Genomic DNA, 27,457 nt, shown 5'->3' with positions numbered 1-27,457 from the left:
TTTAAAAGGTAAAAATAACCAAGATAAACATGAAAAGTAAATGTGTTAATTTAACATACCAGAAATAGTGTTCCTTTCCAAAGATGTAATTTCAAGCTTTTATAACATGCTACAAAGCTATTCATTTTGTTGCAGTATTTTGTTCTTATCTACACTCTCATAGTAAACAGTGAATTTCTACAGAAATGCATTCTTTGTTTATTATTATTATTTTTTTAAATATTGGTATCAGTTTTTAAATGCATTAAGCCTTTTTTGACTCCCATAATAGTTTGGGTAATGACAAATGAGTACACTGTGTAAATTAAATTTGTGGCTGCTAGAGTTCCTGGGATATTAGGTTGTTGATCATTTTTGATTCATCAATATTGTGAAAAGTAATAAAATGAAACTTTATTTAAAATGGTGGTGAGAGGCTGGTAAGGGGAGTGCTCACCCCATACCACTCGTCCATTGCATACTCAACAAGAATTGAGGCAATTTGCATAACTACTTCGGATGCGCCACCAGGTGGAAGAATGGTTTCCTCCTCCACCAGCAACAGCCCAGCCAGTGACTGTCCCAACTCAGCCAATGAAAGGCACGGTACTTTAAAGTCTGTTTCCTCTAATGGATTTTTTGTGTATTACACCCCTCCCAACTTCCCCCTCTCCTTTGTTCTCTGGACTTGCTATGGTTTTGCCTTAGCTTGCTTGTCCTAGATTGCAATTCTCTACGGGTCCCAAATAAACCATTTTTTTCCAGTAAAATAACTAGCAATTTTGTTGTTAAGGTTAACAGCATAAACAACAAATAATAAACATAACCAAGTTGCAAGGAAATATTTTAGAGAAAGTATACTCTACAAATAGATATAATTCAAAAGTGAATACATACACCTGTCTCAATGACTGTCTACAAATCTTTTCTTTAGCAGACTATAAGACTTCACAAAGGAGCAATGTATTATAGTCTGTCTCCCTCTTAATTTACTGAAATAAAACAAAATATTTCATCAACCCTCTTGATGAAACTCTGTCCTGTGAAAACTGACAATGAATCTCTTTTCTGATCATATACTACTCCAAATGTATGTTTTTGATTACATTAATAGAAGTTTATTACTTTTTTCTCTGCTTTTCCTCACTAACTCTAAAGGGACACGTTAAAGTAAGTTGTTCTTTATTAATAATTCAGTGAATTTTTCAGTTCACTGATGTCAGGCAGCTGAGTGACCCGAAAATGAACCTTTCTAGAAGCATACTGCATAAGAAGGCTTTCACATGTCTCCATGAGGAATGCACCTTTAGTTGTCTAATTATTTCTATTTAGATGTTCAGGCAATTAGGAAGAAAACTTGTATTCTTCATTAATCCAATTCTACCTTGTACCAATAAATAGCAAAAAAAAAAAAAAAGAAGAAGAAGAAGGAAAAGAAAAAAGAAACCCAAAAACCAAAAACCAACCAACCAAACAAACAAAAATCCCAAAAAAACTGCATTCCTCCTATATGGAAATCTACCATATAAATGAAATTTATTTAATATTTAAATGAAATATTACAAGAATTGTAACTCAGTAGATATATTCAACTTAAATTTGCATTTCAGAGAAAAGTTCATGATAATTATATCAGGGGGGAAAAAAGCAGGTCAATTTATCAAGAAGGGTGAAAATCCCAAACAATAGCAACAGCTCAAGCTCAGAGGTACTGAATGGGACTCTATAACCACAGAGTGATTATTTTGACACATTCAGCTGTTTAATATCATGCCTCACTGCCCCTTTCTGGTTGATGATTTTCCTTTGTAGGATCTGACAGGCCTAAATGAATTTTCACCCTTGTGAATTAAAACCCTCTCATTCACTTACATTGGCCAAAATCCCTTATGCTCTAAGCAAATGTGTCTTTTTCTTCTTTCAATGCATCTGAAGGTACATACAATTACGTGTAAGTATCTGAAATTCTTATAGCTATAAGGAGAGAAAAACTGGTTAAATGAAGATGTAAAAAGAAATAGGAAAGTTATAAATATTTAATCATTAACTTTTTATTGACATCGTGGTAAAACAGATAAACAAGCAATTTAAGGTTAAAATATGTTTCCAAACGAGCACTCTTTTATACCCGGCTTCACAACTAAAATTCCCTTTGGAGCTAAGCAAGTTACATACATGAGTCAATAGCGAACATTATTGAGTATTTCTGAGCCAGGGAATAGGGAAGTGTGTTTTTAAGTATGAACTCATGGAATCCTTATCACGTCTTTTATGAGGAATTACTATCTGATTCATATTCCATTGAATTTCACTTAATGTCATTCCTCAGGTGCAAAAGAATGAGCTCAGAATCATCAAATTATGACATATCAACAACACTGTTATCATGTTTTATTTATTTATTCTTATTTATTCTTATACCCAGCCCCCCCACTAAGAGTTAAGATTCTAATGTGTTTAATCTATATTTTGGGGAGAAAACTTGAAAAAGGTGTATTTTTGTACATGTATTATTCATTCTTATCAAAGTTATGCTCTAGAATTCATTGTTTCTAAGTTTTATCAGTCAACACTTGACCTTTAAATTCTGCCCATGTTGCTATGGGTGCCCGGATTTATTGTGTCTAACTGTTCAGAGTACACTGTGATGTGTACCTGATGCATTTTACCTATTCACTGTTCAAGCAACATTTAGGATGCCTCCTATTTCTACCAGCAAAACTAACGTTTCAGTATTTGTTCCATTTCTTCCCTTTGTTACAAACGTTCCAGTAAATGTCCTTCTGCATGTTCCCTTATGTTATGTGCCTGTGTGAAAATTTCTTTGGGATACACACACACACACACACACACACACACACACACACACAGGCATAAGACTGAGTTCAAAGCATGTACATGTGTATAACTAGATTATGTTCTGCTTGCGTTGCTTTCTAGATTGGATCACTTCTACCTAAAAGGCACAAAACTCTGTGCCTCATCCGTTTGAAGATGAGAAACCAGAGGTACAAATATATTAAGTAATGGCCCAAGGTCAAACCAAGCGGACTGGTTCCAAAGCCCATACTTGCAGTCACTATTCTGTACTTCCACCCTAGAGGGGAGAAATAATAAAGCACCAGGAATTGTGGCAATCTAGAGAGCATAGGTACTGCCTTATGACTTTATGACATTTAAATATAATAACCACAAACATAACTAGGAGTGTGACAAATGAAATTCATCAGCGTGCTGAATTGACTCAAAAGCTACCATTATATAATCTGTCCTCTACGTAATGATTTCATTATCAGCAGAATCATTCCTAAACTGGCTTTCAGTAGCTCTAGCCAATGGTTAATAACAGGTCCCATTGAGATGTTAGAGTCCACCTTATTTTTTTTTCACAATGAGAAATGTCTATTTAGCATCAGTTACAGCTATAGCTACTGAGAGCACATTTTATTTGCCCTGGCTGAATCATCATGGACATTTTCAAATGTATGTTTCAAGTCATGGGTGAGAATAGACAGATACATTAAACTACTACTAAGACTACACAAAAATTTTCCCCCAAACATTTAATAATTAAGTCTACTAGATAATGCCAAAAATGTATAAAAGCATTCTATAGTTTGCTGGTCAGTCTACTCCAGAGCTCACACAACCTGTACCAGGTAGAAATAATCATTTGTTGTGATTATTGTCAGGAAAAAGTTACCTATTTCTCTAATGATTTAAACAAGATGTTAGTTTTAGGAGAGAACAAGGCATTTAGAAAAACTCAGGGGTCTCCCCAATATAATTGTTTATGCCTTGAAGAAAGATCCTAAAATTTCAAAAGGAAGATATACCCTAACATTGCCATCTGATACATCCATTCTTTAGCAGACAGCAATCTGATTTCCACACCCACCATTCCATAGCAAATGCACATATGAAAAGGCTCTTATAAGTTTAGTATTCACCAATGACCTTCTACTTATGAAATTTAATAACTGTTTCTTAACGCTCATCTAAACTTAATTCTCAACTGAATTTGACCACATTAGTTACATTCTCCATAGTTTGCTAAGGTCATCTCTCTTCTTACTCACTTCCTACTTTAACTTGTCTTTGATGTAAACATTTATTGACTTGTATACTCACAGAAAGTTAGAGCTTAATAGATTTTTACAAAGTGAACACACCTGAGCCCAGGGGAACTTTGTTGCACAGTGGAATACACTTTCATCAGATAAAAAAAAATAGAACATCACCAGCAAATCTTAAGCTCGTTTCCAGACTCTCTTCTCACCATTAACAGCCTTCCTCCACAGACAAAAGCACTGTCCTGACTTCTCTTAATTTTGTCTTCCTTCAACTTTAAGGAACCACAAATAGTGCCCCTGTGTTTGACTTCTTTGGCACAAAATTATGCTAGTAAGATCCATCTATGATATGTGGATTAATAGTTATCTTTTCTCATTGTTGTATAATATTTATGAATATTGCATCATTTATTTGCCTATGCCACTTGATGATCACAAAATGGTAGCTATCATTAAAAGTAAATAATCATAATAAGATTAGCTGTAGAAAAGACTCAAATATGGAGAACAAACTGAGGGGTTTGTGGGAGGGGGGATGGGCTAAATGGGTAAGGGACATTAAGGAATCTACTCCTGAAATCATTGTTTCACTATATGCTAACTAATTTGGATGCAAATTTTAAAAAATAAAAAACAAAATTAAAAAAAAAAAGACTAGCTGTTATATTGGTAATATCTAGTAGAGCACATACCATAGAGTAGATATTTGAAAGTGTTTATTATTTTCCATTGCATAATTGCCAAGTTATACCTAAAGTTATTCATATCAAACAATCCATTTAGCTTTAGCTTTTAATGAGGAGAAGCTCTCTTCTTCAAGAAAACCTTTCCTCGCTCACCTTCAAGCACTCCGTTTCATAAATCTTCCACAGGAGAAGTAGTAAACATGTTAACAAAGATTTCTAGGTATAAAAATGAAATGTAGTATTGATGAGATGTGTAGCAATTCACTGAGCAAAATATATTTTTAGACCAAACTATTTATTCTTCACCATTACAACTATTTTTAATATTTTCCTTTTCTTTACTTTGGTCCTATGCTAGGGAACACTCCACAGGAACTAGGAAAATTCCCAATTGTTTACTGGGCTAGTGCAACTCTCATCATAGCATTTGAAAATGATAAGAGAGGAAGCTTAAAATTCAGCCTCCAATTTTGCCTCTTACTTCTACTTAGTCAACTGTACGGCAACCATATGAAAAATAGCCTTAATGTTTGTAAACATGTGGTTAGTTGGAAGAAAATTAATACCTGAAAGAATCATCTGCTTGTCTGTTATTAATGCTTTAGATATACCACCAAGACCCCATTTAGGTAGTCAGAAGGCTTGTTTTGTCTGACACAACTTTCAGACATGCCAAAACCATGTAACTTCACTGGGCTTAAAGAAATGAGACCATGAGTACTGATGAGTGTCCTTCAACAGTGAAGACTCATTGGCATTTTCTATTTAGAATTCATCATCAAAAGACAGAACTAATAGGGCTTCTCTCTCTCTCTCTCTCTCTCTCTCTCTCTCTCTGTATATATATACCTACATATGCCTTTATGTATATAATGTGTATAATATACACATATACGTATATCCACACATATACAAAATGTGTCCATTTTAGCGATGCTTGTAATTTATAGATTCACAACATAAAACAGCTCTATAAAGTAGAAATCAGTACAGAGTCTTCTAGATCATTTATAACCTTAAAATGTTCTACTCTTTATCGGACTTCATTAATTCACTCTTCAGTAAATATTTAATGAGGTTTAGTATGGGCCAGGCAGGCTAGAAGGCCAGAAAAAGATAAATAAATCACCCTCAAGGAGCTCTTAAACTAGTTGTATGGCAATACATATAAAGTAATAAAGTATAAAGCAATGTGATGCCCTACTGAAGCAGGTGTGAGTAGTCTTATTAGTAGTAGGAGGAGTAATGGTATGGCAGGTAGTAGTCATGAGAGGGAGCAAGGGAAGTGTGGCCTTTGGAGACACATCCCTTGGATCAAATTCTGTCTCTGCCATTTTCTGGCGTGGGACCTCGGGCAAGTTTTCAAGTGTCTATGCTCCAGTGTACATTTTTTACAATAGAGACGATAACAGTAACTATTAAACGAGTTGTTACACACAAAGTTCACTAGGAAGAATGTTTGACATACAGCAAGCACTGAAAGTATTCGTTAGCATCAGTACCACGAAACACTGCATAGCACTTTATGGGTTCAGATACTTCACTGGATACTTTATAAACATTATCTCATTTTACCCTGGTAACCCTGCGAGTTTAGTACTCTTATTCTAATTCAATAGAGGAAGAAATTCATGCTCAAATATATTAGTGACTTGTTCAAGGTCATACAATCGAGTAATTTGGAGAATTGGAATCCAATCCAAATTCTGCCAGTTACTCATATCCTGAACCAAGTGCTCTGACAGCACAGAAGATGGAGCAACAGATGTTTTCCTTGGTGTTTGCAAGCGACGTATTGGAGGTGGGTCATTTAGTTTGGAAACTGAAGCACAAATACGCATGAGCTGGCATAATTAAAGCAGAGAATTTCATCCCAGGCTCAAGGCATAGCATGGTAAGGACATTAATCCATGGAAAAGCTTGGCAGTTTCAGTAAAGACGGAAAAGTTCTGTGTCACTGGTGTGAGGGGAAATGGAGCATGAAAGTTACAGTGGCAGATCATAAACGAGTTTCAGTGAAAACCTACAGACTTGGTTAATCCCAACTTCTATGAAATTAATGGGGCCCAACTCTGAACCTGTTGTGACCAATTTTTGAGCTTCTCTCTAGATAGGCTGTTCATGCTAATACTGACAGATTAAGCATTTGTATATTTTCAATCAAAGTGACTCTACTACTGAGTGACTATGCATGTAAGCATGTGAATTAAACAAAGGCTCTTCCCTCAGCTCTGTATCTGGAGAATCTGGTATCAGATTCTCCAAAGGGCAAACCAAAGGGTTACTGTTATCTGAAGGCAAGGTCAAATTTTTATAATGAGAATCTAGTATAGCAAAGAATGCACATGTACATCACACAATAATTCATGAACTTTTTCTTTCCTACACCAAAAGAACATATACTGCCTGCAATGCAGTTACACTAATTTTATATTAAGAATGTCATTAGGTTGACCTCTGGGGCTCCTGGTGGCTCAGTCGGTTGAACACCTGACTTGATTTCAGCTCAGGTCATGATCTCAGGGTTCACGAGACTGAGCCCCATTGGGCTCTGGGCTGGCAGCACAGGGAGCCTGCTTGGGATTCGCTCTCCTCTCTGCTCCTCCCCCACTTCTCTCCTTCTCTCTCTCTGTCCATCCACTGATCGTGTGTGTGCTCTCTTTTTTTCTCAAAATAAATAAAATAGGGTCGCCTGAGTGGCTCAGTTGTTTAAGCATCAGACTCTTGGTTTCATCCCAGGTCATGATCTCCTGGTGTTGTGGGTTTGAGCCCCTCATCGGGCTCTGTGCTGGCAGTGCAGAGCCTGCTTGGGATTCTCTCTCCTTCTCTCCACTCTTCCCCGACTTTCACTGTCTCTGTCTCTCTCAAAACAAAAATAAAAAACTTTTTAAAAAATTAATTAATTAATTAATTAAAAAAAAGAATATCATTAGGTTGACCTCTGATTTGTTACTTTTCTACCTGCAGTTAGCTATAAGGTTTTTCTGGTTTTTCTGTTTTCACAAATGTAACTTAATAGCTTAAGTGGTTGTGTTAAACATCTTTTTGTTTTCTATTATTCTTTGTCCACCGTCACATAATGGAGGTATTATTGATTATATCCACATTAATTTCTCCTACCACACACTATGGCAGGCTACTAGTCTCAGTATAATTTCAGGTTGTTTGCTTTATACGAAGCTGCCTCTTAAACTGTACAGCATAGCCCTATTGTTTTTGTTTTTTCTTTTACAACTCATTTACTGAGCGTTCCTATACATAACTTTTTGAAGTAGATTTTTTTAGATTTTTTGCTTTCCTTTTTCTTCCTTTATCGTTGATTTTTATAAAGCTATGAATTAACCATTTTTATAATAATAATAAAGTATTTGTAACATTCATTTTTGAGTGCACACATGTGAATGGGAGCCCAAGGTTAAACTGGAAGGTGTCATCAGATTTTTTTTCCTTAATTAGAATTCTAGAGACACATGGAGATAGATGCCTTTTCTTTATACTTTAAATGGGTTGTTTTATGTTAGAGATAATAGTAGTCAGTTAACACCAAACAAATGTACAGTGATATACAAAGAACTCTTCAAATATAATACATTGGTATTTTTTAAATGTTGCTTCTACAAGGACTATAAGTTATATATGAATATCAAGGAGAGGGGACAGTAGCAACTACCTGATAATAATTTGTGCTCTTATGGAGCTAAACACCATCTGGTGAACATTCTTAATATTTCCTCCTCAAACACCTTAATAAGCTGTACTATTGACATACCATATGTCTCTCCTGGATAGTAATAACTGTATAAAGAGGAAAAACCAAAACCTAGTCGACATGTATACTAACAAGGCATACTAAAATTACATTTGTGCCATAGCATAGATAATGCACTTTGTGCCGCAGTTCAGTTTGCTGGTAGTGAAATATGTTAGATCTCCATTTATAACCCAGTTTGTTGCAGTACGGATCCACATGGAATACCTATCACATCACGTCTGCCCACACCTAACCACCAGAGAGAAATTATAAAGTGAGTAATGGTAATATTACCAAATTATATGGATTTTTGTCCCCTAAAATAAATTTTATGAATTTCTGGAGTATTTTTAATACTAAAAACGTGATCTATTTTAGAGAACGACTTTAGTTGATTGCTTTTTATATTTTCAAAAAAGACCAAAACCATAAACATAGTCACCAGATTATTTCCCAAATCAGATTGTGAGCTCCACAAGAGAGGGAATCATTGATGTATCCTCAACCCTGAACAGTGCTTAGCAAATAGTAGATGTGCAACGAAAATTCATTCAATGAATGAGTAAATCTGTACCTTAATATCTCAATTAATCAATATCACTTTCTTTTTCAAATTTTCCTTTTGTTTGTTTCATATTATGAGCCTCAGAGTAGTAATGTCAGGAACAAGCAACTCAAGTATTTAATATCACCCCAATCATTCTTTAATTAGTTCCGTAACTGTTGAGTTTCTACTCTTGGCCAAGCATCATGCTCAGTGCTATGGGGGGAGAAAGAAGATTCTACTCCTCCCTAACCCATTCCCAATGAGCAAAATGTAAACGCAGAATTGGGGTCAAAATAAATAGTGATAGAAATCCATTCAATAATTTTAACTGCAGCAGTCCCCGATGACAGACTGTGTCTTGCATAATCGCTTTTTCTTGATCACTCTCTCAACCACTCACTATATAGGCACATTAGGCAGCGAGAATTATGTAAGCGTACCACTCAAGAAGTGACAAGAAAAGATGACAATGTCATGCTTCCATTGTTGTTTCTTCTATGAAGGGATGGCAAAACAAAATTAAAATAGTTGAATGGAGAAACCCAACTTAATTAATTAGCGACAGTATACTAGCTGGACATAAGATGTAGTCCATATGAATTTCTGTTCCAAAAAGTAAGAAATTACTCAAAGATCAGCAGGTGGACATAGCAACGAGACAAAATACCTTAGAAACATCCAGGCAATGTTGTTATTTTATTTTTTCTTACAAAGAATAAATACTCTATCTGGAAACTGAAAATATCCAGATTTGAATCTTCAGTATGAATAAGGATTGAAATATAGGCACTTGCAATATGCAAGATTATAGAGTACAACATAGGAGGAGGAGAATTTTAAGGGATGGATAGACTAGAATAAAATACTCTGCCTTTGCTCATTTCTACATTTTAATACTAAATGGCTCTTCCATGTGCCATGATTCCCAATGTCACATCAGTTTGAAAACCACTATGTGAACAGATGGAATACTGCAGTTAAACTTGCAGGTACATGTTGAAAAAAAAGGGGCGGGGGAAGAATTGCACAAAGTAAGACACAAGAATTCAGAATTCTAATATCACAGATCATTTTCCACCATGCAAGAGTAAACTCTGAAAAAGTGTGCTTTAATTTTAAATGAAGTTCAGTTAATTGCAAAGCTGGCTTACATCACATGCCCTAAGGTGCCAAGCCAAGTTATGAAACTGACTCAGGGTTCTGAGTTTAATTTTATTTTTCCTCTTTATCAGTAAACCCCAGGATTTGGACCCTGGAAAGATACTTTCAGAACAGAAAGGATGGGATTCATAGAATCAATGGCTCATTTCATTCAACAGTGACATCTGCTGTCCATTCACTAGGTTTACCGAGCCTCCCATGTAAACATGTGATATCTGAGGGGTTAGGGATAATTTTGCATGTATGCAGGTAATTGAGTCAAGTATATAATACAGGGGAGTACTCAGAAATGATGAAACATTCCCCAGAAATCTTCTGATGATGTCGGGCTTCAGTACTTCCTTGCAAAAGAATGTAGATTATTTTTAATTTATTATTTTTTGAAATTGCATTTCATATACAATCATGTTAAAGAATAAAACTGAAAAGAAGCTATATTTTCTGAAAAGAGGTAGAGTTGCAAGCATATGGAGTAAATTTAAATATTTCTATCATCTAAACGTGCAAAAGATTTGTACATTTCCACAGTAGCACCTTAGTTCTAAATCATCTTACTTCACTTAGAAACAAGAAGGGAAAAAACAAAAATATAAACTATACACAGTATTTTCAGCAAGAGCATGAGACAAAGAAAGACCCCTAGCTCCAACAAATCACATAGCATGCTGTCACAAACAGTTCTGAACTGAGTAAGAAGCACCCTAGGGAAGTCAGGCTTTGGTAGAAGAAATAATTGAGAGGATGAGGGATCCAGCAGTGGTAGATCACTAGAAATCCACAAGCAAATCTGTGAACCCAGAGGAGAAGGTCCCAATCAGTGTCAAAAATGCTGAGCGGAGTTAAGAGCTAACAGGATAGGAGTCCTCCGGGAAGTGGAGACAGAATAACGAACAAAACGCTCAATGGTAAATCTCAGAAAACAAATAAAAATATAACTTCTAACATGGAGTGAGTCATTCTTGGGGGGGCGGGGGGGGGAAGGAACAAAGTCTGTATCGCCTGTGGCAGGGAAGCAGGTAATAGAAGAGAATAAAGCTGGAAATGGAAACTGTTCCAAACTAGTTTGAGTTCCAGGAATTAGAACAGCAGTGGCTCTATCATATCCCCAAACATGAGGCAATAGTTTATCATTGTAGCTAACAATGAGAGAAACCTTGAGCTACAATGCTTGCACAAATTCTGTAACTTGTTTCCCCCTTTCTACAAGAAACTTTTGCTATTAGCTAGTCAAGGAAATTCAACATTCCTATATAAGGAACAATAAAGGAATTTGCTTAGCATCCATAAAAAATACTCTGAGAACCAAGAAAGGAACATGTCAACTCCCTTAATCATCAGAAACATGTTGCTACAAGACAGATGAAAAAATCTAATGAACAGTCATACGTGCCAACATAAATTTTAACAGTGTAAAACATACAAAGAGACTATGAAGTAAAATACAAGACCTTGGGGAAGAGATAGCCAGTGAGTGAAACTGAAACTAGGAGGACTCATGGAAGAAATGGGATTAAAGATGAAATCATTTTAGAAAAAACTAAATTACAAAGAAAACAAGAAAGATTGGACCCCAAAGAGAGTAAAAGTCATAAATAAATAGTGAACGAAGAAAACAAAATGAATCTTCTTTATCCCTCTGAAGAAGCAGAAATATGGAAATTAGAATTAGGAAAAAAACCGTGTATGTTGGGCCAAAGTATATAATAAATTTTATGTATGGTATTAAATACATTATATTTAATATATATCATATTATATTAAATGTTAAATATATTAAAATATTACGTTAAATATTATATATTACACATTTTATGAGAATATTCAACTCCAAGATAAATCCTTGTATGATAACTGGACTTTCATGATTAAGAAAGCATTGTTTGGGAGGTTCAATACAAAGATCAAGACACTTACAAGAAAAGAAAATCAGTGGAATATTAGAATTTTCCACAGCAAAAGATGATACCAGAATATGGGAGGAACTATCTCCAAATTAATAAGAGAAGAAAGTTAATGTCTTTTTCTTTATCCTCCCAAGATATCCACCAACAAATAAAGCTTACAGTTATGATCACCCATAAATTCAGGGTATATTGTTTATAGTAAGACCTTATAGAGGAATAAAATATGCCACCCCAAATGTATCTCTTTGGCATGTAGATTATTTCCATCTGATTCTTTTTAAGACACATAAGACTCCAGTTTTTCTTTTTGTTCTCTCTGCTAATTATCAAAAAGCATTTAGATACAGGACCTTTTCTGGAGAGGGAATGATCGCCATACATAACTACAGTGAATTAGGTGTGGTTGACAGGAAGGAATTTATTAGCAAGCCCTATTCGATCAAAGTCCTCTCTATGCCCCAACATTTCTGCATTGCCCAGCAAATACTTGTTTGCCAAGCATTTATTCCTTCCATTCTTCTTGTGAACTGCCTTTCTTCCCTTTAAAGATGCAGACCTCTATCCCCTGCTCCTTAGTTGAGGATGACATACATACCTCATTTTGCCTGTCTTGGAAATCTCTTAGGTTTATGCGGATTCCCCATACATATCTAATTAAATGTGATTTTCTCCTGTTAATCTGTCTCGTGTCAAGTTAATTTTTAGACAAGCCAGAAGAATGCTGAAGGATAAATTAAAAATTTCCACTCCCCAACAATCTTCTTGAGGAATCTTCTGGAGAAGACACTCAGCCAACTTAATGCTGATTAGGAGAAATACTGTCTTGAAGAATAGAAGTGAGTGTGGAATGCATTCATCTGTAGATTTAAGGGGGAAATGGAGGGGCGCCTGGGTGGCTCAGTCAGTTGAGCGTCCAACTTCGGCTCAGGTCATCATCTCACAGTTCATGAGTTCGAGTCCCGCGTTGGGCTCTGTGCTGCCGGCTCAGAGCCTGGACCCTGCTTCAGATTCTGTGTCTCCCCCTCTCTCTGCCCCTTCCCCACTCATGCTCTGTCTCTCTCTGTCTCTGTCTCTCAAAAATGAACAAACGTTAAAAAAAGGGGGGGGAACGGTGTGGAAAACATAAAACCACTTATTGACAGTTCAGACAATGTACAAATGATCCAACTTTAAGCATTAGGGAGAGAGAGAGAAAGGGGGAGGGAGGGAAGGAAAGAGAAAGAGAGAGAGCACATACTCACACAAGAATGTAGGAAGTGAAGTGAGCTCCCTGGTTGTCTCATATATTATAGCTGAGAGTAATAGAGTATTTTTAAAACACACGATTCACCCCTAATGATATAAACATATTAAACTGTACAAAGAAAGTATTAATAAATGTTCAATTACAAAAACTGAACACAGCAAGAGTCATAGAGAAATTAAGAAATAGTACCTAGCCTAATTTTTTTGCCACTCATAGTGAGGAGCCATTAGATATTGTCTAAAGAAATGGGGAAGGACGCCTGGCTGGCCCAGTCTGCTAAGCATCCAACTCTTGATTTCATCTCAGGTCACGATCACAGGGTTCATGAGTTCCAGCCCTGTGTCAGATTCTGCGGTGACCGAGCAGAGCCTGCTTAGGATTCTCTCTCTCGCTCTCCCTCTGCCCCTCTCTCGCTCATGCTTGCTCTCTCTCCCTCTCAAAATAATTAAACAAATAAATTCTAAAAAAAGAAATGGTGGAAATTTTGGATAACGGTAAAATTGTAAAAGTAATGACTAGAAAAATGTATCTGCATTATCAACAAAAATAAATGATCATTTATTTTTAAAAATACTTTCTAATAATATTATAAAGCAATACTCAATTTAATAGTATGCCAAAAAATATGCCAAAAAAGAGATCAAAAAATTTTGAGGAAGAGTCAATAGATATAAACACAGCAAATGCAAACAAATGAATTGTCAGACTATTTTTATAGTCTGTTTATATTCTGTTCCTTGCTTGTGTTTTTATTCCTTTTTAAAATTTGGTTATTTAAATTTAATTGTTTGTTTATTCTTTTCCTGCTAATTCTAATCTGTTTCTTGTTATTTTGCTCTTTCCCTCATAACATCTATTTTCCTTGAGTGTTTCTTTGCTGTTTTGTTCTGTTCTGTCTTTTGATTGAGAAAAAAACAACAAGAAACACCAGTAAAGGCTGCTTCTCCAATTTCTGACTACATTTCATAATTCTCCCACTTTTGTTTACTTTTCAGAGACCTCAGTTAGTTGTGTGTTGTAGTTGAAATCAATGTGAAGGACGGGCTATAGGGAGCTTATTCTACATAGAGAGCCAGAAAAACACCTTTTTTTTTTTTTTTAAAGTTATTTCCCACTTGTAACTTGTGGGAAGAAATGCAGATTTGGAGACATAAATTTTCCATGACATGGGAAAAATCATTTCACAACATAAAGCTCTATTTCAGCTAATACAGAAGAGATATGGTTGAGAGAACAAGAAAGTTGACAGTAAAGAACTCACATGGACAAGCATCTCGACAGATAATATAATCCATCCTACTCCCAAGAGGAGAAATTTTGTGTTAGTGAAACTTCAAACAGGTATCACTTTCACCTCAGTTAATCCACAAAAATTGAGTCAGCAACATCTTGTGATCAACCATATTAAAAGTAGCTGATAGATGGAATGCCATTAACAGAATGAGCACTTATCCATCACTCAGTAAAACTTCATCCATCACCCTTATACCAAATCCAATTCTATCTTATACTGAGCACACATACTACATTGAAAACTGTCAACTTCTTATGATCTAAAAAGTTTTCTTCCATGACTATGTGATCATATTCACAGAAAGAATACAGAAAGTTCATGGATAGCCAGTAAAAAAAAAAAAAAGTTACAGTAATACAATAATAAATATACTACATATCAAATTAATAAATTATATCACATAATATAATGCTCATGATACTGACATTATCTGATATTAAGGTTTTCTGTTAAGCAAGTAATCTGTTATAAAAATGATTGTATAATCTCATGCCAGATTACACATTTTCAAGTGAAATAAATAACAAAGGATAAAAGAACCTTACATGTAAATTGACTTCAATCATGGTCTTTATTATAAACATATATAATTACTAATGAAGTACAGATGAATGGTTAGTGATGCATATCAGAAAATAGATATTCCTAGGGGTGCTTGGGTGGCTCAGTCTGTTAAGCATCCTACTCTTGATTGCAAGCTCATGGTTAGTGGGATCAAGGCCCACATTGGGCTCTGCATTGACAGCGTGGAGCCTGTTTGGGATTGATTCTTTTCTCTCTCTCTCTCTCTCTCTCTCTCTCTCTCTCTCTCTCTCCCCCCTCCCTCCCTCCCCTGCTCTCAGTCTCTCTCAAAATAGATACTTAAAAAAGAAAATAAATATTCCTAAATACAGATGTACAATCCAATTGTTCTCAAATAGAAGCCAAAGATTCTTGTTCCTTATTAGTGAATGATATGATTATTTATCAATTATGCAGCTGTTTTCAATGTCCCCATGAAGAATTTCACACACTTTCTGGCAGAGGTCTCTGTGGATGGGTCATGTAAGTTTTAAATATAGAATTATCTATTGTGGCCACAGCTTTAAAGATGCTGATTCATTCTGTGCCTATGATTCAGATGCATAAGTTGTGAGCAACAATTCACCATAAAGCAAACCACAGTTTCTTTTAAATCATGTCATGTACACACATATATACATACAAAAAGTTAATAGTGATGAAAATCTTAAGTGAAATGAAATACGCAGCCTGTGATGAAGAAAAATGTATACACATATACATACAGCCAACAAGATTTCCAACAACCATACATTTTTTTCATAAATTTCCACCTCAAGTAAATGGGAATTTTCACTTTTGTAATATATTGCATATTAAAAATGAACTGTGTTTTTATTGATTTTGAAAGCAACACTTCCAAGTATGAAAGTAATAGCTTTTTGATTGATTCAGTCAGGATGAGTTAGACGTTGAGAAGAAAGGGAGAATTAATCAGAAAGGGTTGATATAGGACCCGTTCTTGGTATAGATTTCCATTTTTTTGTGTCATTGTTCTCTTGTTAGAAACCTGATGGACTGTTTGCACCAAGTTAAATGATAAAATGACTATGGCAAGAGAGGGAGCAAGTAAAGATATATAAGAATTAAGTCTGTTTTGAAATTAAAGGTAGAGACCAAATTTTAGAATAGTGACAGTATTCTGAGTAGAAGGGTGTTTTGAAAAGTCAGGTACATAATGAAATCAATCTTCATAGGAAAGAGGAAGTTGAAAACACACCTAAATGAGATTAAGAATATAACTTTGCCTTGCTTTACCAAGTAGATGTTCTAGAATATATGCATGCAAATCACGTCTGTTGTCAATCAAATTGCAAATGAATACGACTCTTGGGCTTTAGCACTGAAATTTATTTATTTTCTTTACTCAAGTGATTCAGGGAACATATATCAAGTTCCCACTCTGAGCCAGGCACTGGACACTAGACAGAAACCTGGATAAACATAAACCCTCCCCACACACTGACATTGAAGGGAATGTGAGAATTCTATAGTGGCTACACTCATCCTTCTGAGGCACCAGTGTAGACATGTAAAGTTCTCAATCCATCTGGGAGGCCACAGGGAGGAGAATGTTATCCAGAAATGCCAAATAGACTGAGAAGAGAGAGGACCTAGGACCTAATCTTGAAAGAAAATATCATAACCAAGTGATTCAACAGCTTGGCTGGAGGGGGAAGACGGAGGCAGGCTTGTAACTGAAGGGAAATAAAGAGCTGAGGGAAGACTGCATTAGGGCATGAGAGACTGTAATGTGTCCAAAAAGAAAAAATAAAACAAAAGTCCAGTATAGAAAAATGTTGATGGCAAGTAACAGTTAATGCATAAGGTGAGTCCATGTGGAGATGGATGAATTGGCCCCAGAGAAGAGGGGCCCATTTAGTGTTCTTACACGAAGAAGAGAGAAAAAGACATGGGATGCAAACATTTATATCAGCTCCAATTTGCATCGCTTCATGATTATCTCCAGGACTTCTCAGCAGCCCAGGTTTAGATGGTTGTATTAATCCAGAAGGGTTTGTCAGGTGGGAACCAACAGGATAGTGGAACTGAAAATGTTGCCAACAATTGATGAGTGACAGACAATGGCATCTAGACTGAATGGATAAAGAAACAATATGAGGTCGTATGAGCATTCAGCAATGGGAGGTATAAATAGGACCAAAAATCAGGTGTAGCAGAACAAGTAGGGTGAAAGGCTATGATGAGAAAAGAGAGGTTGAGAATTTCTGATTTCATAGGTGGAGCATTTCTGGCTTCCTTACCTTATGTGTCCCATAAATCACTAATTTCTGTCATCTATATCTCCATCAACCCCCTTTTCAGCTCCAGTGACAAAGCCCTGCTTAATGCCCTCACACACCATAGGTTTCTTCTGCTGGAGTCTTTGAAAGAGCCTCTGTCTCTAATCTCACTTCCCCCTCAAACCAATGGACCCTTTAAAATCTCAGAGAAAAAATTTTTAAGTGGAAATCCAATAAGGTCATTTGCTTGCCTAAACTCATGTTAAAAATAACAAACATGGGGTCACCTGAGTGGCTCAGTCAGTTGAGCATCCGACTTCAGCTCAGGTCATGATCTCACAGCTCATGAGCCCGAGCCCCACGTTGGGCTCTGTGCTGACTGCTCAAAGCCTGGAACCTGCTTCAGATTCTGTGTCTCCCTTTCTCTCTGCCCCTAACCCACTCACATTCTGTCTCTGTCTCTCTCAAAAATAAATCAACATTAAAAAAATTAAAAAAATGAATATGAATGACCCTATGCCAAGAACAATGAAAAATAGCTAACTCAAAGGTTTGTTTAGGGAATGAAAAGAATTAATATTGGTAAGTTATGCAGTGGTCTCTGGCACACAGATTCACTCATTGGTATTATATACGACAGAAAGAGAATTCAACCCAGAGGTCTGACCTCTGGCTTTGACCATCTCGTGAACTGACCAATACACTCAGAATAAGTGAAACATCTTTTCTGAGTCTTGGCTTCTTTGTATGTAGAGAGTTAAAATAAGTTACTTCTCAAGTAGTCTCTAGTCCATAAACACTGTGGTTTCTTAATTCACTGTTAGAATCATAGCCAGATGTATGTAGACAAAATCCCCTAGCAAGGTAGTCTGCATAAAAGATGAACATGGGCAAATTTCTTCTCTATGAGATAGAAGCATTCCTTAATAGAATTTCTTTTTTTTTTTTTTGTATTGGAATAATAATGATATACAGAATTAGTAAATCACTGTATTGTACACCTGAAGCATAACACTGTATGTTAACTGTATTTGGAATTAAAATAAAAAACTTAATTTAAAAATTGCAAAGATGTACAAGATCCCATACATCTCATATGTCAATATTAACATTTTATATAACTACAGTATATTTGACCAAACTGAGAATTTAATATTAGTGTCATACTATTGACCAACCTACAGACTTCACTCAAATTTCACCATTTTTTCCACTACAGTCCTTTATTTATCTAGGATTTAAAGCAAAGTCAGGATAATGCATTGCATTTAGTCCTTATATCTTTTTTGTTTTATGATTTTGATAGTTTTGGTGAGTAATAGAAATGATCCAGATTTTGTAGAATTTTCTGCAATTTGAGTTTGTGTAATTGATTGCATGATTAGACTAGAATTGTGGGTTCAGGGTAAGAATAACACATAATAACAACATCATTGCATCATATCAAAAGATACAGGGTATCAACATGACTCACACTAATGATACTAACATTGATCACTTAATTAAAGTGGTGTCTACCAGGTTTCTCCACTAAGATACTATTTTTACATTTTTATTGTTTGAAGCAACTTTCTAAGTTTCTATCATGAATAATCATAGAGATATTTATTGGTAAACATTACCAGAAGGGCAAGGACAAAAATAAGGGGTTTTTCTAACCTAAGTAAAAATGTAACTAGATTACAGTTAATGTCTTTTTAAAATGTAACCTAGTTACACTTTTACTTAATTCCTAAAATGTAACATCTAATGGCAACAGTCATTTAAAAAGTTCAGAGTTCAGGGGCACCTGTGTGGCTCAGTCAGTTAAGCGTCCAACTCTTGATTTTGGCTCAGGTTACAATCTCATGGTTGTGAGATCAAGCTCCCTGTCGGGCTCCACAGCGAGCATGGAGTGTTTCTCTCTATGCCCCTCCCTGCTCGCCTCTTTCTCTCTCTTGAAATAAATAAGTAAACATTTACATAAAATTCAGAGTTCAATTACTACAGGCACTACATTTTTGTGTATTTATAACAAATTGAAAACTGAGTAGAGTAATATTCTTTTTGATCATTGATCGGAACACTGGAAACTTGCATTGCAAAGGTACCTTGTGTAATTTTTAAGCATCTTTCATTTTTTGGTCAATGCAATGCATAGCAATATTAAATTATTTAAATGTTATTTGAACATTTTACATGTTTACAATAGTCAATTTTTTATAGCAAACTGAAGGATTAAGAGGCAAGTATTACATAAACAGACAAAATATACTCTGGAAAGATTAAGTGCCTTCTTTTAAAAAAAAAAAAGAACTGAAATGCTTACGTATTTTTTTTCCAACCCTGAACCTTCTATGTACATGATACTCCTTTAACATTGACCAGAAGGCAATGGCCATGACCCCTATTCTGTAAACTGGCACCATATCACTAGAACCCTTAGCTGGAAGGCACTTAGTATAGATCCTAAGCCCTGGGCTGCTGCGAAATCCAGACTGAACTTGCTCCAGATGTTTCCAAAGATTCTCACTGTATTTCAAAGTGGTCTCAAGGATTCTCAGTTCATAAAATAACCCCAAATAAGTGTCAGATATATAGCCAATGTAATGGAGTTGGATTATGGCTAAGTACTGATGTGTCTTCATCCACTCATACTGTATAAGAGAGGAAGGTGCTTAGACTCTGGGGTTGCCTGGATAACACAATGCCCTAGGTCTTCCGAGTAACGGCTACCCACCCTTGCCCCCAGATTTATCTTTCTAAGTTCCACTTACATTTGTTTCTTTTGTTGAGTCTAAATAAACCTACATACAATTTAAAAACAAAGTCAGTAACTGAACCTGTTTCTGTATATCAAGTCTTAGAAAATATACTTTCTGTCTCCTAATGTATCTTTCAAAACAAGGCCAGCAATATTTTTGTAAAACCTTGTGTGGAGAAATACAATCTAGAAAAAGTATCTGTAATCTTCATCACAAGCCACAGAAGTCAATAGATCTTCATGACAGATCTTCAAACCCAAACAAAAAATCAATATTAAGGCATTTACCTGTGAGGATTTCAACATTGTGCCATAGATTTTGACTTGCTTGCCCCTTTCTGAACTTGATCTTCTGTAGAAACAGAGCTAAATCTAATAATAAACTTCACATAAAGATAGATCTTTATTTTTCAAAATATTTTAACATTTTGAAAAAATTTACTTGCACTACTTTTTCACTCTCATCAAACAAAATGTATGATGTTAATCAAAGTAAAGATATTTGAATGAAAATAATTTAGGAGAAAGAGGGACTCCCAAACCAATGAATCACCTTTAGTTGATGGGGTTGTCACATGATTGTTGACACAACTGTCCAAGTTTGGTAAGGGTCATAATCATGGAGAAGCAGTGATAACCAAAAATTTGTAATTTAGTTAAGGGAAGATAAGATGTATTGTGTTGGTTTTGTTGTGGATACATGAGCAACGGATAAGCCAGAATGCATCCACATCTGCTTAATGAAACACTGTGTGGTGCAGTTTTCTACTACTGTGCTTAGCACATAAGTTATCAGCAGTAGAGAAGATGCTCTTGCTTCTAGTGGTTGAATTTGCATAATTTTGAGAGTCCTGGTGGTAGGCAGGGTAGAATGGACTATTGGCTTGGAAAATGTCAAAGCTGCAATGGATTCATCCCCAGGCTGCTGAGTAGATGGCTCCCAAGGCCCCATAAGGACAGCATGCAGATTTCCAAATAAATTGACTTCCATGACTTAAATGTGTTTCTCTTCCTTCTGTCTCATTTCTAAGAAACCTGGGCCAATTAGAGGAGAGACATCTATGGTATTATTTGAGATCCTGGATCCAAGAAAGTCCTAGAGTAATGAGATGAATATTTGCTTTCTATTTTCTATAGACAATGGAACATGCTGGGTGCATCCCCTTATGTGACGAACTGATTTCTGTAATAAGACTGCATGGTTTAAGAAAAATAAAAATAAGTAAACATACTTTTGTTACAGGGTTTTTCAACTTTGGCTAGATTTCTGTGGCAAAAAAATAATGTTTTGTGGACTTTAAAACCTATTTTTCCCTCCTAGACACATAGTCAGACCACTTTTCCCAGCCTCCTTTGAAGTTAAGTAACCATGTTGTTGATTTTTAGTTAATGGGAAATGGGGAGAATTGCTGAAGGTAACTTCCAAACTGATCCCACTAAAACCTTCTGTGTGAGTAAGCTTGCCTATTCCAGGGGCACTTGGGTGTCTCAATTGGTTTAGCGTGTGACTTTGGCTCAGGCCATCATCTTGTGGTTTGTGGGTTTGAGCCCCACATTGGGCTCTGTGCTGATAGCTCAGAGCCTAGAGCCTGCTTCAGATTCTATGTCACCCTCTCTCTCTGCCCCTCCCCTACTCGTGCTCTGTCTCTCTGTTTCTCTCAAAAATAAATAAACATGAAAATTTTTTTTAAAAAAGCTTGCCCATTCCCTACCCAATATCTGAATGGAAAGAATTCCATCAACATAGAGAAGGGGGAGCCATGTGCCATGGAGAGAAGAAGCTTACATCCTGCATGGCTCTTCGGTGCAAACCCCTATGAGCTACCTTTAATGAATATTATAGTGAGACATAAACATAATGATAAGCCACAGAGATGTGAATATTGTTTATTATACTGGTCTGAAAATCTTAGTTAATATAATTTCCATTACATTTAAAACTTTTATACCTAGATGACTAAAATCTGTTGGCATAGGGAGGGAGAGACAGGGGTAGGAAATAGGGAGAATGTTACTTCAAATGAAGTAACATAATGTTTGCCAAGTATTTAGAACAGTACATGGAACACTGTGGTCATGACATGAATATTTGTTTAGATAGATTGATAAGTAGACAGATAGATGAGTCAGACCGTTTTTTGTTCTTTCTTTTTTTCTGGCAGAGAAATTCTAAATTCACCTTGAATCTTTGGTTTCTGCTTCTCTGCGGAGGCTCATCCTTCTCTAGTTAGCCATGTTACACGTTGGGTTTCTTCCTCAGCACTCAGTCCTACACCCAATTCTCTTATCACTTCATGTTATTTCTTTGGAAATTTTATCCACAACTATGAAATCTAGTATCTGCATAGGTTGATAATGACATAGTCTGTATCTCTAACTCAGATGTATCCTTTGAAACTTAAACAAGCAAAATCAATTTTCTACTTGATGGCAACTCTAAAAACCTTTCCAAACTTCACATAGTCAACAGTAAACATGGGGCACATGGGTGGCTCAGTCGGTTAAGCATCTGACTTCGGCTCAGGTCACAATCTCACAGTTCATGGATTTGAGCCCCGTGTCAGGCTCTTTGCTGACAGCTCAGAGCCTGGAGCCTGCTTTGGATTCTGTGTCTCCCTCTCTCTCTGCCCCTCCCGTACTCACGTCTGTCTCTCAAAAATAAATAAACGTTAAAAAAATTTTTTTTAAAGTAAACGAATGCTCCTTTTCATGTATTAGTTTTGTTCCATTGATTTGTATTTTGGAAAACTCTACCACCATCATTCTCGTTGTGTAGACCAAATACCTAGGAGCTGCACCTGTCACACCATCCCACCCTTCTCAGGACCAAATGATCAATTTAGACAAGTTTATCTCTGACATGGCTTTCATGACCACCTATCTCTGTCCACAACCCCCCCCCCCCCCCCGCTATCCTACTCCACAATGCTGTTATGAATGGCTGCCAGTCCATCATACTGTTACAAATGGCTGCCAGAATCCATTAAATTCTCAGGTTTCCTTAGCTTCCATGTAATCTACTCTACCTACTGCCTGCTGGTTTGTTTTTTTTTTTTTTTCCAATTCAAATCTAGTTAACATACGCCTCAACTGAAAACCTCGTATGAGACAATAAACTTCAGATATTGAAAAAACAAACAAACAAAAACCCTCGTATGGCTTTTATTCTTTGATAAACATAAGCCATTTGTCATCTACCACCAGGCCCTGTGTGGCTCCACTCCCACCTGCTTCCACTCCCACCCTGCCCATTCCTCGCCATGTGCTCTGAGCTCATTTCACACTGCTTTGCCCTCAGTCATCATTGCCCCACATTTACCACACACTACATGCACTTACTGTCTCTCTCTCTCCTCTCCCTCTCCTTCTCTCCCTTTTTTTCTTGGTGCTTTCATTCTGTGCCACTTTATTTTTTGCCTAATAAACCACTACTTATTTTTCAGGCCAGATGACTTCCTCAATGAGTGCTAGCACCTTATAATACCATGTCCCCTTTCATCATAATACACAACCTAGTTGTAATCATATGTGTTATCACTTGATTCCTATCCATCACTCCTCCGACACTGAATTTTCAACAATCCTTGTCAAAGAAGAGTAAAATATATTTTGTTCTTGATAAAATGAATTAATCTGATGGTAAGAGGTGACAATTTGTTTCTTTGGGAAAAACACACATCAGTGAGACTTTTGAATGAAGAAGGGTAAATGACCATCTCATCCTAAAATGAAAAGATTTGAGACAGGGAGGTGATAATCCTCTCTGGCTAATAACAGAACAGGTAACTATTATTTTAGTGCTTAAAGTTGCTTTTGTACAGGTTATTGTAACTATAGAAGAGGATGACCTTAATATCTTTATTCTTTGGAATGGGAATTGGAAGACATCATCTAAAGTATTCCCATGGGTGTAGTTAAACCCTGGAGAATATAATACCAATATTAGAGCATGGCATTAAATCTGCTTTGAGGAACTAAGAGAAAAGCCTGTGTTTTTACTTGGGACAAAGGCACAAACACAGAGTGACATTATTCTAGAAAAGTCTGATCGGAGATGACAAAAGTTGCCCTACAGAATGAAGTACTCTTCTATTGCCAAGATCACTGTGATGAGTTAAAAGCAGTAAGAAGAACAGAATTTAATCCACTGATACATTTCTCAAGAATTTCCATAAATTGTCTGGAGACAAGAAACTTATAGACCTCTGGTCAACAGTGGTGGCTTCTGGAATAGTGCCCCTGATGGCAGCTTGAAGTGACGTGTGATCCCTGAAACTTTAAGGAGTTGAGGGATAGTGTATTCTTCTACAAAGAATATGGGGCCTCTCAACATTCGATCCTTATTGTTCCTAGTGAGTGAGGAGGATCAAGCACATCATTTAAGAACCTAAATAATTTCTTGGACACCCTTAGCGTTTATGGACCAAAAAGGGGATAGTGCTTGTCCAGGAGTCTGTGTAAATTCCTCAGCTGCCATCTAGTCTGTTTTGAAATAAAACTTAAATCCCAAGTTTGACCTTGGAAGACACCCAGTTTTTAAGATAAAAATGAAGCACTCCTATTTTCAGTGACTCTCAGACAGTGAACATCAGTCACAGAATACAGTTACATTAAAATATGTATTTAAAAGCAAATATTACTCTCAAGATGATAATTGAGAGAGCAATCTGCAATGCATAACTGCTCAGGGTCATGCCTGAGCCTACAAAAGAAAAGTACTTTTGAGCCTTTCTTGATACCTAACCCATTCTTTATAGTACTAACTTCTGCTCCCAGAGCAAGGCACATGTAAAAATGCCTTCAATTAACTATTTTTAAAGTTCTGCCTCTGGATTACTGCTGACCTCTCCTATAACCTCTGTCTGATTTTGTTCACTTTGGTACAGACCTAGAAAATCTCCTACTTGTTGGTAAACTGACATAGGCTGGGAGGTGATTTGTGTTAGTTTTTAAAATAAATTCCTTCATAAACTTGAAATCCTAAAGCTTATCCCTAGAGCAAGAGTGTCAAGAAGAGAGTCCATGGGAAGCCCAATACAGGCATTTGGGAGGCCATAGATACAACTAGTGACATAATATAACCTTGTTCCCAGAGATATTTTAACATGAAAAAAATGATACATCATACAGAAGCAAATAAAACATCACAAGGGCAATTAATATAACAGAATTAACCAAATTCAAATTACTATGTATCCAGCTATGTAACAACAATTATAGTTATACATCTAATGAGGTATAGTATCTGTCTTCATATAGCTTGCATTCTAATGGGAATGGCCTCTAGCTATAAATTACTGTGATACGTGGTAGAACACATTAGGAGCTACAAAAGAAATAAACACAAAGTGATATGGAATATAGTGTAAACAACTCAAGGAAGTTTAGGCGGTATTTCTATATCCTTTAAATTGCAGCTTCCCTAGCTAATAGCTGAGAAAACCTGCATACATGGCATTAACTGTGTATGTCTCAGTATTTTTCAATCCATACAATGGGTTGATTCATATTTCTTATATAAATGAATGAGATGATTAAAATGGCGAATGTAAATACCTAGTAATTTATTGCATACATGGTAAATATTCCATTAAAGTAGAACTCTTCCATGGAAACACTCTTTGTAGATATTACTTCTGACTAGGATATGTAAGGACAGGGAAGTTTCAATAAATCTCAGCAGAGAAGGGGATGATTTATTCATGATAAATGAATTTTGGATTTTTTTTGTTTATTTATTTTGAAAGAGAGAGAGAGAGCAAGCAGGGGAGAGGCAGAGGGAGAGGAATAGAGAAAGAATCTCAAGCAGGTTCCTAGCTATCAGTGCAAAGCCCAATGTGGGGCTTGAACTCCCAAACTGTGAGATCATGATGTGAGCAGAAACCAAAAGTTGGACACTTAACCAACTGAGCCACCCAGGAGCCCCAAGTTTCAGATTTTCAAAAGACAAACTGTGAAGTGGGTTGCAGGGGATTCCACATAAAACCAACAGTAAGAACCAAAACATAGAATAGAAGATACACAAGTTGAATGCAGCAAACAGGTCTGAGCAAAAAGGACCTGTGAAGAAATGATGAGAGAACAGAATAGAAAAGGCCTCTAAGCCTGGATGTGATTCTATTGATAATGAGGAATCTCTGAAAGTTTGGTCAATGTAACCCTGAAAGAATACTTCTAAGAAAATGGATTCTTTTATTAAATATATTATAGAAGTTCTGCATATGCAAAGCATTTTTAGAGATTTCTAGTATATATTAACATAGCAATGCAAAAAAGCAAACTCTATCCAACTGTATTTAACCTAAATTTTATGAAGTTATTTACTAAACAAATTTCCATCTCTGTTTCCCCATGGGCAGCATCTACTAAAAACTTTTATTTTGGGTATTACAGGAACTTACTTAGAGAAATGTGGTCTAAAGTCTGCTTTAAGAAGACACAGTTCTAGCCGACCTATCAGTTGGAAGAGAAGAGTTTCGAGGCTAGGAGACCATTATAAAAGGTGAGTTGTGAGTTAGTATGTGAATGGCTTAGTCTGCAGATACAAAATTGAGAGAAAGGCATAAATCAGAAGCAACGATCCTTGCCATATGATTACTGAAAGACAAAAGAATATGCACAACCCAACAGAGACTCCAAAATGTTAAGCCCAAATGATTGTGTCATCTGTAATAAAAACCGGAAATGCCAAAGGAAGAACGAGGTTCAGAGAAAAGGGACAAATTCTGAAAGTGTTGAGTTTTGGGGCCTTCTCTGAAACTTTCAACCAGGCAGCTGAAGATTTTGTTTCAAGCGAACCAAACTTAGTTTAAAACACAGGAGGTGTCAGATTCAGGACAACATGTGAAAGAGTCAAAGCTGAACAGGGCCCTATCTCTGCTCTTGAGGTCTCAACTTTTCTGGACACACTCCTTCATTAGAGAAGACCCAGAATTCTTTCAGAGGAAATCTTGGACATGCTCATGCTTCTCCTGAGTCTGCCATCCATTCAGTCATATCCTTTAAAGACCCAACTTTCAAAAAGAGAACATCATCCCTCCCTCACACTAGGCAATGTGTCAAAGCACACAACTCTCTCATTTTGTTGTTACACAAAATTTTTGTATTCCACTCTCTTTCAAAAAATAAAACACTGGATTCTTTACAGCCAATATCTTAAGGACAGTTTGGTATTAGAGAATAATATTTCCTTGAGAACTGCTTGCAGCATAGGGACACCATCCCTTGAGATCAGTGTTTTTATATCAAGCTGTGTACAGCATTCAGAGT

The 27,457-nt window shown here is 36.2% G+C and overlaps 1 protein-coding gene across 2 annotated transcripts in view; it reads right to left on the bottom strand.

The window, feature by feature from the left end:
* The window catches only part of GPC5 (glypican 5), a 682,725-nt gene that overhangs the window by 170,421 nt on the left and 484,847 nt on the right, over positions 1–27,457 (bottom strand). Inside the window, exon 7 of one of the 2 annotated variants that reach the window (XM_049647137.1) lies at positions 4,588–4,954. The exons of the other annotated variant lie outside the window; for it this stretch is intronic. Within the exon in view, the coding sequence (XP_049503094.1) occupies positions 4,868–4,954 (87 nt within the window). The 3' untranslated portion in view covers positions 4,588–4,867. Of the gene's footprint in view, positions 1–4,587; positions 4,955–27,457 lie in introns of those variants that run through there. 2 annotated transcript variants of the gene reach the window in all.

Source organism: Panthera uncia (assembly GCF_023721935.1).
Source record: "Panthera uncia isolate 11264 chromosome A1 unlocalized genomic scaffold, Puncia_PCG_1.0 HiC_scaffold_16, whole genome shotgun sequence".
In the NCBI taxonomy this organism is placed as follows: domain Eukaryota; kingdom Metazoa; phylum Chordata; class Mammalia; order Carnivora; family Felidae; genus Panthera; species Panthera uncia.
Note: the sequence above shows the minus strand (reverse complement) of the source record. Positions and strands in the feature narration are given on the sequence as shown.